Source organism: Rhincodon typus, chromosome 15 (assembly GCF_021869965.1).
Source record: "Rhincodon typus isolate 14 chromosome 15, sRhiTyp1.1, whole genome shotgun sequence".
Taxonomy (NCBI): Eukaryota; Metazoa; Chordata; class Chondrichthyes; order Orectolobiformes; family Rhincodontidae; genus Rhincodon; species Rhincodon typus.
Genome location: NC_063346.1, coordinates 3,249,906 through 3,263,224, shown reverse-complemented (window position 1 = coordinate 3,263,224; position 13,319 = coordinate 3,249,906). Strand labels below are relative to the sequence as shown.

The window sequence follows — 13,319 nt, the reverse complement described above, 5'->3', positions numbered from 1 at the left end:
CAACTTGGATGCCAGCTTTTTGGGATTTATACACAAGGACTCCCAAATTCACCTGTACTGTAGCTTTCTGCAGTCTTTCCCTATTTAAATATTATCCAGCTCTTCTATTCTTCCTGCCAAAGTTCACAACATCAAATTTTCCACTTTGTATTTCATCTGACAAGTTTTTGCCCATTCACTTAACCTGTCTATATCGCTCTGCAAACTCTGTGTCATCCTCACCACTTGCCTTCCCATCTATTTTTGTGTCATCTGCTTGGAGATAATACTTTCACTTCTGTCATATAGTATTAACACACATTGTAAATGATTGTGGTTCCAGTACTGATCCCAACAGTTACAAATTGGCATTCTGAAACTGCCCCCCACTTTATCCCAACTCTCTGTCCTCTATCAGTTATCCAATCTCCAATCCATGCTAATATATTCATCCTATTAAGTAGCTTAATATATAATACCATATCAACAGCCTTCTGAAAATCTTTATCTATCCTGCTTGTTACCTCCTCAAAGAATTCTAGTAAATTGTTTAGGTATGATTTCCCCTTCACAAAGCCATGCTGACTGTGTTTGATCATATTATGCATTTAAATGCTCTGCTATTAAATCCTTTATAATAAATTGTAACATGTGCCTAATGACAGATGTTACCTTTCTTTTGGTCTCCCTCCCTTTTTAAATAAAGGTGTTCCATTGGCAGTTTTCCAGCCCTTTGGCACTTTTCAAGAACCTAAGGTTTTCTGGAAGATTGCTACTTGAGCATCCACTAGCTCTGTAACTACTATCTTTAATATCCTATGATGTGTCCCATCAGGTCCAAGGGACTTGGGGGTTTTTAGCCCTATTAGTTTCCCAGCATATTTTCTTTAACGTTATTGTAATTATTTCCTCTCCTCTTTTTGATGACTGAACATTTAGTAATTTAGAATGCTATTAGCGCTTTCTACAGTGAAGATTGATGCAAAGCACTTATTCAACTCTTCTGCCATTTCCTGGTTCCCCTTTATTATTTTCCCAAACAGTTTCTAAGGGGTTTAAGTTCACTATCATCTCTCCTGTCCTTTTCATACATTTAAAGATGGTCTTGTGCCAATCTTGATACTACTTGCTACTGTATTCTCAACATGCACTTTTTCCATTTCTTAACATATTTTTGATCACCTTTTGTTGGTTTTTAAAACTTTTCCAATCCTCTGATTTATGACTATTTTCTCTTCCAATTGATCCTATTGTTAACTTACTTGGTTAACCATGGTTGGTTCATCTTCTTTCTCATTAGGATATATCTTTGTTGCCATCTTATTTTATCCACAGGAATAGGGGCAATGGTAATTGTCCTTAAGAAGGTGGTTTTGATAAAGCACATCCTTGAATTACTGAAGTCCAGTGTTTGGAAAATATTGAATGTCAATCATTAAGGAAAGGGATTTTTTAATTAGATTAAATGATGAAACTCAAAATAAAGGTTACAGTTGTAGTTCCAAACTCCTCTTCCTTGACACTGACTCAGTGAAGCTGAGGAGAGGATGAGCTACCTCTGGGCTCCTGCATTGGGCAGCATGTGGCAGGTACAGCAACATCTAACAATGAAATTTCATACTGGGCCAAGAATTGAAAAGAGAGGAGAAGCATAAAAAGAGAAAGATACAATTCTGCAGGATTCCCCTGTATTTCATCACAGTTAGAATGAATGAAGGAGTGAGATAAAACAAAGGATAGACATCACCCAGCCAAGGGCTCCACTGTGGGGTGGAGGGGGAAAAGGGCAGAAGGGGGTGACGTGCTGCCCACTCACCTCACTCTGTTCACCCATGCCCACTCGAGTCCACAGTTTAACCAACACAGATTGATAGCCTGGAGTCTCAACCCTGGCATACATGTAGGGCAGATAGGTATGTTTGGCAATACTTGGCACAGATGCTGCCTATGGTTAGACGACAGCCTCCATCTAATTCTCACATTTTCAACAGGGCATCTACGAGTTCAGCAATCTCCCCTGATCTTGTTCATCTGTGCAATCTCTCAAAGTGGCTCGAGTTACCTGACAGAGGATGTTGGACGGAGATGATCCTGAATATTTACAGGCTTCACCTTTTTCCTGATATGTTGCCTCTCTCATGAGATTACATGGCTTTGAGGAGATGGGGACAGAGGAAGTGCCTGTTCCAGCCATCATGTTATGGGGTAAACCTGATGGCTGATAAAGGGGTTATTTCCTTTTCCATTTGTGTATTTGGTGAAAACAGGCAAACTATATGAACAGGCCTGAACAAAATCAAAGATCTGTTGTTTTTAAAAAAGCAGATTGCAGGTGGCACGGTGGGCCAGTGGTTAGCACTGTTACCTCACAGCGCCAGGGACCCGGGTTCGATTCCACCGCCGGGTGACTGTCTGTGTGGAGTTTGCACATTCTCCCCGTGTCTGCGTGGGTTTCCTCCCACAGTCCAAAGATGTGCAGGCTAGATGGATTGGCCATGTTAAATTGTCCTGGAGTGTTCAGGGATGCGGAGCTTAGGTGGGTTATAGGGCTTGGGTCAGTATGGATTTGTTGGGCTGAAGGGCCTGTTTCCACACTGTAGGGATTCTACGATCTATTAATACATAAGTGTGAAAGTTGGATACAGGCAATAAAACCCTTATTCTGAAACTGTATTAAGTGGACAAAGTAGTACATTTTTAATCTAAAATGCCATCAAAAGTTTCATGAGACAACTGGGATAATTGGTGTTCACATAAGTGCAGGACTGGACAAGGTTATTGCTCTGTGCTCAGAAATCTATATGCAAGCCCATACCCTGTCCTCCATGGAGACAGATGACAACATGAGTCACCAGGCACAGGCCAGTTGGCTTTGACTATGTAATACTGTGGACCAGGCCCTCCCCTATAACTGATTTGAAAGAACAATGAAATCCTTTTAGAGGGAGTTGGTGGCATAATGGTAATATCACTGCTTTGGTAATCCAGAACGACCAGCTAATGATCTGGGGTTCAAAACCCACCCTGGAGCGACAGACTTTAAATTTAATTAATCTATTTGGAATTACTCTCAGTATAGGTAACCATTAAACTATCGCCAACTGCTCTAAAAAAATCTGGTCCTTTAGGGAAGGAATTCTATCATTCCCATCCGATCTGGGCTACATGTCACTCCAGACTCTCAATCTGGTTCACTTAACTGCCCTCTGAAATAGCGAGAAAGCCAAAACCACTCAGCTCAAGGTCAATTCAGGACTGGCAATAGAAATAAAAGATAAATATCTCCCTCTGGCAACAATTTGGAAAGGAGCGATGGATTCCATTTCGGTTAGCACCATGGGGACGCAGCCAGGATACATTCTAGTGTCTTGTCTGGTTCTGGTTTTCCATGTTGAAACTGACTCCCACTGTGCCAATCTGCCTCCTGTACTTTGACCACAGGTTAGGAACCTGTACTGTATTCATAGGTTAGAAAGTTTCACACAATTAATTAAAACAGGTTAAATAACCAAACAGAGTGGCTCCCAAATGCAAACTTGTACACCGCCTAAAATGAATAAGCATATATGACACATGCTTGGCAATCATTTTGTGAGATGACCTGCATCTCGAGGATATTCCAAGGTACCCACCTGGCCCCAGTGGTTGGCTCCCAGTGATTTTCACTCAAAGATGAATAGTTATCAAAAAAAAACAGAACTTCCAATTTGTTAACCAATGGGAAACTGCCACACTTCTCTTCTGAGATAGACGTGAAACATTCAGCTTCAAGGGCAACTAGGGACAGGTGATAAATGCTGGCCTCACTTCTGATATCCACATCCCGTGAAAGAGAAAAATAACAATTCTCTCATCAGAACTTTGATTTCTGCAAAATCTGAAGTCTAATTTCACACAAACAAAATTCCAGGCAGTGGTTTGTTGGTATATAAAGGAAGATTGTTTGGTAGATTTATTTCAGAACTTTTAAAAAAAAAAACTCTGATCAACATGAGTTTCTAAAAAGTTGAGTGAACTCCCAACTTGACATCCCGGGTTTGAAAAGTGAGCCCTTTGACCACACGAAAGAACAGCAGCCCCTCCAGCTGACTGGATTCAAACAGCAAGTGACACCAATCATTCTGTCAATGTTCTGCACAGCTTTTGGTACCATGAAATGGAGAATCATTCGATAGAAAGACTGGACTCACCACTCTACAGTTCATCATCTGAATGAGAACAGTTTACCAAATTAGTCAAATACACTTTTAAAACCCATCTTTACTTAAATGTTTTAAAATATACAGTGATAGTAATATGTTTTAGAAAATACAAAAATAAGATTAATACTGTTGATGCATTTACACAAATATTAAGATTTTTTAAGTGAATGGACATCTATTAGTCTTTCCAATTGGAAGAATCAAATAATTTAGCACAATGCAAGCCAATCAGGAACGACTTTAAAATTGTGTAAAAGAATTACTAAAATGATCTCGACAGGACCACACTGAATCTTTCCCTACTACCTTCATTGCAGATTGAGTTACAATTTCAAATGTCCTCTCCCTGTTCCCCCACATATCAGTCACTGGTGAACGACACTGGGCTGAGGAAGGGGTACATTCCATAGGGGTACATTCCATACAATGCACTTCTATCATTGGCAGATAATTGCCTCAAGGGATCATAAAGGTGGAAATGTAACATTTTAGAGCTCTGCATTTAGCGTCGCCAAAACCCTGCACGATTGTCTCCGATTCTACAGAAGTTAATCTGGACACTGCAGTTTTTCAAAACTCAGGAACAAACCAAAATCAGAGGTGTTAAAATAAATGGATGTTTTACACCTTTACTTCCAACACTCCAGTTCATTAGTTATAAACACATTAGGAAAAGTGGGAAACAAGGTTGTTTGACTTGGTAGTGTAATTGGGTAAAATTCCAGGAGACAATAAGGACTGCAGATGCTGGAAACCAGAGTCTACAGGTGTGTACCTGGAAAAGCACAGCAGGTTGGACAGTATCTGAGGAGCAGCAAATTCAACTTTTCAGGCCGAAACCCTTCGTCAGGGCTGGGGAGGGGGAGGGGAGGCCAGAAATAAATAGGAGGTGGTGGGTAGGGCTGGGGAAGGGTAGGAGAGATGGTGATAGATGGATGCAGATAGGGGGGTTATTGTGATTGGTCCGTGGGAAGGGTGGAGTGAATAGGTGAGTAGGAACATGGACAGGTTAGGTCAGGTCAGGAGGGGAGGGCCAGACATGGGATAAGGCTGGGAACTGAGGGATTTTGAAGCTACATGAGGTCAATCTTGAGGCCATTGGGCTCCAGGTGAAATATCAGGTGTTGTTCCGAGATCATGAGTGATCTTAATCTGCACATAGATTAGGGAAATCAAATTAGCCACAATGCCGTAGAGGAGGAATTCCTGGAGTGTATATGGGATGGTTTTCTTGACCAATATGTGGAGAAACCATTTTAGACCAGGCACTGTATAATGAGAAGGGAATCATTGCCAATCTAGCTGTGCAAGATCCCTTGGGGAAGCGCAACCATAACATGATAGAATTTTTAATCAAGATGGAGAGTGAGGTAGTTGATTCAGAGACTAGGGTGCTGAATCTTAACAAAGGAAACTATGAAGATATGAGGCATGAGTTGGCCTTGATAGATTGGGGAGAGTTACTTAAAGGGATGACAATGGATAGGCAATGGCAAACGTTCAAGGAACGCATGGGGGAACTGCAACAACTGTTTATTCCTGTCTGGCACAAAAGCAAAATGGGCAAGAGGGCCAATCCATGGCTTACAAAGGAAATTAGAGGTAGTATCTGATCCAAGGAAGAAGCATACAGACTGGCCAAGAAAAGTAATAAATGTGAGGATTGGGAGCAGTTTAGAATTCAGCAAAGAGGGACCAAGGGATTGATTTAGAAGGAGAAAATACAGTACAAAAGTAAGCTTGCAGGGAACATAAAGACTGACACTAAGAGTTTTGAAAGTACAAGAAGAGAAAGAGATTGGTGAAGACAAATGTAGGTCCTCTACAGACAGAAATCGCAGAATGTATAATAGGGGACAAAGAAATGGCTAAGGAACTGAATACATCCTTTTGTGACATCTTTTGTGAAGACAGAACCAATCAGTAGGCAGAAATGTTGGAGAATACAAGATTTAGTGAGAGGGAAGAATTGAGGGAGATCACTATTAGTACAGAAATGGTACTGGGGAAATTGATGGGATTATCAGGCCCTGCGAATAAATCCCCAGGGCCTGATAATCTACATCCCAAAGTATGTAAGGAAATAGCTCTAGAAATAGTGGACGCACAGGTGGTCATCTTCCAGGATTCTATAGACTATGGAACAGTCCCTGCAGATTAGAGGGAGGCTAATGTCACCCCAGTATTCAAAAAGAGAGGTAGAGAGAAAAGAGGGAATTATAGACCAATAAGCCTAACATTTGGTGGTGGAAAAAATTCTCTATTCATTATCAAGGACTTTATAAGTGGAGCATTTAGAAAGCAGCAGCAGGATCAGACAGAGTCAGTATGGATTTGTGAAGGGGAAATCATGCTCGACAAATCTGTTGGAATTCTATGAAGATGTAACTAGTAGAGTTGACAAGGGGGAGCCAGTCAATGTGGTATATTTGGACTTTCAGAAAGCTTTTGAAAAAGTCCCACATAGAATATTGTGCGAGATTAAAGCACATTCGACTGGGGGAAGTGTACTGAGATGGACAGAAAACTGGTTGGCAGAGAGGAAACAAAGAGTAGGAATTAATGGGTCCTTTTCAAATTGGCAGGCAGTAACTAGTGGGGTGCCACAGGGATCGGTGCTGGGACCCCAGCTATTCACAATATATATTAATGATTTGGATGAGGGAACAAAATGTAACATCTCCAAGAGTGAACTGTGAGGAGAATGTAGAGGTCCTTCAGCATGATCTCGACAGGTTGGGTGAGTGGGCAAATCAATGGCAGGTGCAGTATAATTTGGATAAATGTGATAAACTTTGGAAGCAAAAACAAAAAGGCAGGTTACTACCTGAACGGCTGTAAATTGGGAGCGGGGAGTGTGCGGTGGGACCCGGGTGTCCTTGTGCACCAATCGCTGAAGGTAAGTATGCAGGTGCAGCAGGCGGTAAAGAAGGTGAATAGTATGTTGGCCTTCATCGCGAGAGGTTTTGAGTACAGGAGCAGGGCTGTGTTGTTGCAGTTATACAGGGCCTGGGTGAGGCCACACCTAGAATATTGTGTGCAGTTTTGGTTTCCTTTTCTGAGGAAGGATGCTTGTGCTCTTGAGGGAGTGCAGCGAAGGTTTACCAGGCTGATTCTGGGGATGGCAGGACTGACATATGAGGAGGGATTGACTAGGTTATGATTGTTTTTGTTGGAGTTAAAACGAATCGGGGGGTCTCATTGAGACGTATAAAATTCTACCAAGACTAGACAGGGTAGATGCAGGGAGGATGTTCCCGATGGTGGGTGTGTCCAGTACCAGGGGTCACAGTGTGAGGATTCGGGGTAGGCGATTTGGGACAGAGAAGAGGAGACATTTCTTCACCCAAAGAGTGGTGAGCCTGTGAATTCATTACCACAGGAAGTAGTTGATACCAAAACATTGAATGTGTTCAAGAGGCGGCTAGATATAGCACTTGGGGTGAATGGGATCAAAGGTTATGGGGAGAAAGCAGGATGAGGCTGTCGAGTTGGAAGATCAGCCATGATCATGAAGAATGGCAGAGCAGGCTCGAAGGGCCTCCTCCTGCTCCTATTTTCTATGTTCCTTCAGTTTATGTTTGGCCTCATTCTGACAGTGCAGGATGCCAAGGACGGACATGTCACCAGGGGAGTGGGACAGGAAATTTAAGTGGATGGCACCGGATGGTCGGGTTAGTTGATGCATGCAAAGTGCAGACGCTCCGCGAACCTGTCCCCACTTCTGCCCGATACAGAGGAGACCACATCGGGAGCAACAGATACAATGGATCAGGTTGGATGAAGTGCAGGTGAATCTCTGCCGGATCTGGAAGGATTGTTTGGGTTCTTGGACAGAGGTCAGAAGGGAGGTGTGGGGGCAAGGAAAGGTACCGGTTGTGGAGGAGAAATTGGTGGTAAGTGTAGAGCTAAGGGAATCATGGAATAAACGATCCCTGCGGAAAACAGACAGGGGAGGGGTTGAAAACATGTTTTTGTTGGTGGGGTGTAATTGTACGTGGCGGAAATGTCAGAGGATGATGTGTTGGATTCGGAGGTTAGTGGGGTGGTAACTGAGGATTAAGGGGACTCTATCCTTATTGTTCTTGGGGGGAGAGGGTTTGAGGGCAGAAATATGGGAAATGGAGGAGATATGGTTGAGGGCATCCTTAATACAGAGGAAGGGAAATTACGGTCCCTAAAGTAGGAGGATATCTGGGAAGTCCGAGAGCAGAATGCCTCATGCTGGGAGCAGATGCGGAGGAATTGGGAGTATAGGATAGCATTTCTGCAGGAGGGTGGGTGAGAGGAGATGTGTTCGAGATAGTTGTGGAAGTCTGTGGGTTTGAAATGGATGTCAGTGGTGAGTCGGTTTCTGGAGACGGAGACATAGGGGTCCAAGAAGGGGAGAGGGCTGTCAGAAATTGTCCAGGTGAAGTTGACGGTGGGGTGGAAGATGTTGGCCAAGTTGATGAACTGCTTGAGGATTCCAGGACCAGATGTGGCAACACTCCCCCTGTGGGGAATAGTGCATGTCAGAGAGGGATGATAAAGAGAACGAGAGAGTAAGCGAGGGCAGTAAGGAAACAGCCAATCACTTTCCCACTTATACGATGACTGTGATATTAAATTGGAAGGTCAGTTATTGGCTGGGTGATGGGCTAAGGAGGAACTTGGTACGGGGAAAGGACAATGAACTGGAAGCTAAAACGCTGGTCGCCCCAATGTGAGACTTGTTTCTGCAATATTTATGTGTATGTGAGTCTTTCTGCATATTTAAAGCTGAGATAGACAGATTCCTGATCATTCAAGGAAAGGGCAGGAAAGTGGATGCAAGGAATGTCGGATGTGGATGTGTGCCATGATCCTATTGAATGATAGAGCTGACTTGAAGGGCTGAATGGCCTACTCCTGTTCCTATTTCTTACGGTCTTATGAAATTTAATAAAAAAATTTAAAGCAAACAAGGCTGTCTGGGTGGTGGCTGGGAGGTCAGCCATCAGTGAACACGACCTTGAAGGATAAAGACAGACCACACAAACGTGGTCACAGTTCAGGGGCAGATACAACCACAGGTATCAGCCAGCTCATCACAAGCACAGCATGAGGGCAGTACCTTCAGTGCGCTATATAAATGCAATCTTTTCTTTTTGAATAAAACACTACATTACCAGGTGGAAACAAAAGTCATGATTGTACACTTTCATCACAATTAACCGACAGCTGATGAACTGACAAAACATCTGCAAGATCCCTTGTGAAATTATTCAAATCAAATATAACCGATCCCACTGCCCACTCTCTCACCTGAAGCCACGATGCTCCTTTACAAAACTAAATTGAACCAAGTGCCCTTGCCTCAGCTTCCCATGATCCCTGTCAAAGGAATTATAAATTCAGGTCGCAATGTAGGAGAGAGGCACCAGTAGGATTAACAGTAGGCAGTGAATGCAGTTACAACATGTCAAAAGCAAGATACTAGCAATGTCTGAATTCACTTTAACAAACAGGAATCTGCAGAAACACCTCAAAACATTGTTTTAAATTCTACACCATCAGTACAAAAAGTCTCATTTGTCCATTGTCTGACAGATGCAATTTTTATTTAAAAAAAAAAGAAAAAATCTTTTAAAGTTTAAAAAGGGCTGACTCTCTGTTGCACTGCACCCAAAGCATCAAGATCACAACCTGCTGTCTTCAAGTGAAGCAGGACGAGAGAGATGGGATAATTAGATTGGGGTCAGGGAGTGCCCAATGTGTACAGATACAAGACAGATCCTATTTCACAGTCACATTGTCCTTATATTTGTCTATTTTTATTATTAACTCCTTGGCCAACATTTATAACTGGAAGCTAACTGATCAGTTAACTGAATTACAATCTGTCACCATTGGTGGTGTTTCCATAGAAAGTGGAGTTAGAGTGTAACATGTTTATTTTTATATGTCCCTTTATAGGTGCTGAAGTACAAATACATGACAGAAAAAAGGTAGTAGAAAGTGCAAGAAAGATATCTCACATGGATTTTACACTAATGGTCATTTCCACATAACCTCTTTCAGGTAACAACTGCATTATATGCTTAAAGCAGCTCTAAATCTGACTTAAAATTCTCTATCAAAAGATGTAAACCCAAAGTAACAATGCCCTCTTCCTCACAGATGCTTACCATCTTCGTTATGTTTCAATATTTTCAATTTTTGTTTCTGTATTTTATTTCTGCAGAAGGTATCCTTCCAACAACTCAAACCAATCCTTCCTCTCCAACCAACAACCTCCTATACACCCTGTGAGTGTGGGAGCGGGGGACAGGTCAGGCACAGAAGATTGTCCATTGCAGGGCTGAGGACATTCCACATGTGAAGAGGGACAGCATGGTCTGAGGGGAGACAGGGCACTCAATCACTATAACTTAGCATCTCACTGACAATCAAAGTGAAACTGTAAAAGACTGGGGACAAGACTAGTTGAGATCAGACAGCAGAATATTTCAATCACGAAGTTTAACAGTTCCACACTGGTCAGATATGCAGAACTCTGAAGATAGAACTGGTTAGGTCCTAGACCATTGTAAAAGAACATAGCTTCCTCCCCTGACCTTTTGTACAGAACACACAGAAAGAGACAGACTGCAACAGTAATAAACAGCGAGACGCAAGATAAACATTGGACAGCTCACATGAAAGATTGAGAATGCATGAGAGAGAGAGGGACAGTTTATTCTGAGTGGTGGATGGTACTTTATAAAAAGAGGTTTACCCAATTCGGCAACTTTGTGCCAGGTGTTTTATTTACCCTGCTCCTGACACCCAGATTAAAACAACTGACCAATTCAACGCCCCTGCAAGCTGTTCACCATCTGAGCAAGTGTGGAGATATCAGACAAAGATGGTCACTGTAACTGAAGCTTACACCTTCAGGGTGTGGGGTGCCATCTAGCTGTCATGTCTGCGATGAATACAAGACTCCCTCCTGAGAGAACCTCACTAATTCATTTATAAAAAATAAAAAAAGTACAAAAAATTATATAGATGATGTTTTTAAAATGTTTTTTTTCCTCAGTACAAACTATAAAACAGTTTGAGCAGCTCTTATATTTAAATAATGATTTTTAGTTTAACTTTATATTTTCTCCCCCCACCATGTCATTGACATAACTGTATTCAAGCATAGTTGATACAGTTCTCACTTCACTGTTTGTGGTATGAGTTTTACAAACAGGTGCAAGGTATTACCAGTAACTCAGTTCCCCCACACCCCACAGATAATACAAGGTCAGTGCACAGGGACATTAAATGTCTCGCGTTGTGTCATTCAGTCAGCTTCTAAAAAAGACAGGCTGCAGAGCTCATAATTGAGAAAGTGGAAAACTCAAAACTTCAGTACATTAAACCAGCAACTACACCACAACATTACAAAGATTACACTATTCTTTAAAAGGCAATGTATCCTAATGAGCAGTCCAAATGCTGCAGGGAGGGATTGTAGCACTATCCCAAATGTCTTTGTTGTAAATTGGACATTTGGCTATTTTTACTGAATTAGAAGAACCCCAAGGAACATGTCACAAAGACTGTATGCTTTTTATTTTCCTTCAACTTACTGTCATGTCTCTTGGTTTTACAGAGTCTGAAGTCTAGACTGCCACAATACCTGGAATCAGATGATGCCAGAAACACCAGGTTTTCAGGCATGAACTACATGTTTCTTTTTAATCTCGATCTGGTCATGTTTAGTAAATGTGCAACATTGGCAACTTCATGTGTTTAAACGCTCTCCCACTACCTTTTGCTGTCAGGTAGCTAATGTGTTACTGACAGCTCAGTGAATTCCACCCGCCCCCCCCAAGCGAATACACCAGGTTCCCCAATGGTCAAGCTCGGAAGCTGGGCTCAGGCGTAAACAACAACCCAATGGTCAGTGATCTGGCTTGAAGTACAAAAGGCACTACCATGCATCTCGAAACACTGAGTGGAGGCAGCAAGGGAGCAGAAAAAGTCACACACACCGAGTCCTGACTCCATACCATTGTGGAGGGACATTGGCAACACACTACAGGGTGATCTGAACAGAGGCAGAGACAACAATCTGCCTTCATCTGGGTACCTCCAGCCAGTAGTTAGAAAGTGCAGATCAAATCAACAAGGATCAATCAAGACAGTTATGTGGCAGGGCTACCTCACTCACAGCACTTAAAAGCCACGTGACTATTCACTAGAATACAGAACCCTTGTTAAAGCCATTTCCAAACACTCAGTATTGGTGGAGATAAGACTGTCTCCGTTCCTGCTTGACGGGATAGGATTTGAAGCCCTTGTTCATTGTTTTGTGCTGGGAAACTTGCTGCTGCTGAGACTGTTGTTGCTGTTGCTGTGTGAAGGAGAAACTGGAAGAAATTGCTGTGGAAGCAGAGTTACCGCTGGCTGTTGACCACACAGGTGACTGAAGAATTTGCATGGAGTCATTCCACTGGCTGACTGGGTTCACAATCTGATACAGGGAAGTACCAGGATTGGGCATTGTGTTGGTGAGGGATGTCGAGTGTTGCCAGGGAGCCTTCGGAGGCCAGGTCTTGGTTTTGTTGTCCTGTGTAAGAAACTATCACAAATTAATATGATAGAGTCATGCCACGGCAAAACCCTGTAATCAAAACCAACCTGGACAAGAGGCACTTTACAGAAAATTGAATAGAACTTAACTAAATAAAACAACTCTGACAAAAGGAAAAGTGATCAGCATTAGTACTGGATTTTCATCAATAATGTTCAATAATAAGTCTTTGGGACAGTCTTCCTGAAAAGACAGTGAGTAGACACATTCTTGATAAGCAAGGAGGTGAAAGGTTAATGGAGTGGGTGGGAATGTGAAATAATAACATCAACTATAATTGTGTTGATGGAGCAGGCTCGAGGGGCCAAGTGGCCTGCACCTAATTCGATTGCTGATAGGGAGAATAGCTACAAATCCACCAGAAACATGAACTCCACTCAGTGCTGGGGCTTCATCTATAAACAATTTACATTAATGACTTAGGTGGAATGACAGATAGTAATCTAAATTTGCTGATGACATAAAGTTAGCTGGGGATGTAAGCTGTGTGAAGGACACAGAGTTGCAAAGAGATATTGACAGTTTTTGCGCAGCAACAAGGGGCTGAT

The 13,319-nt window shown here is 42.3% G+C and overlaps 1 protein-coding gene across 6 annotated transcripts in view; it reads right to left on the bottom strand.

The window, feature by feature from the left end:
- Nucleotides 1-3,896: 3,896 nt before the first annotated feature.
- Nucleotides 3,897-13,319, bottom strand: part of garre1 (granule associated Rac and RHOG effector 1) — a 200,728-nt gene continuing 191,305 nt past the window's right edge. For 4 of the 6 annotated variants that reach the window (XM_048605757.1, XM_048605760.1, XM_048605758.1 and 1 more), the window contains one exon: nucleotides 3,897-12,759. In XM_048605757.1, the coding sequence (XP_048461714.1) occupies nucleotides 12,415-12,759 (345 nt within the window). In that variant the 3' untranslated portion in view covers nucleotides 3,897-12,414. The remainder of the gene's footprint in view (nucleotides 12,760-13,319) is intronic. The other 2 variants (XM_048605759.1, XM_048605761.1) reach the window with 1 other exon arrangement.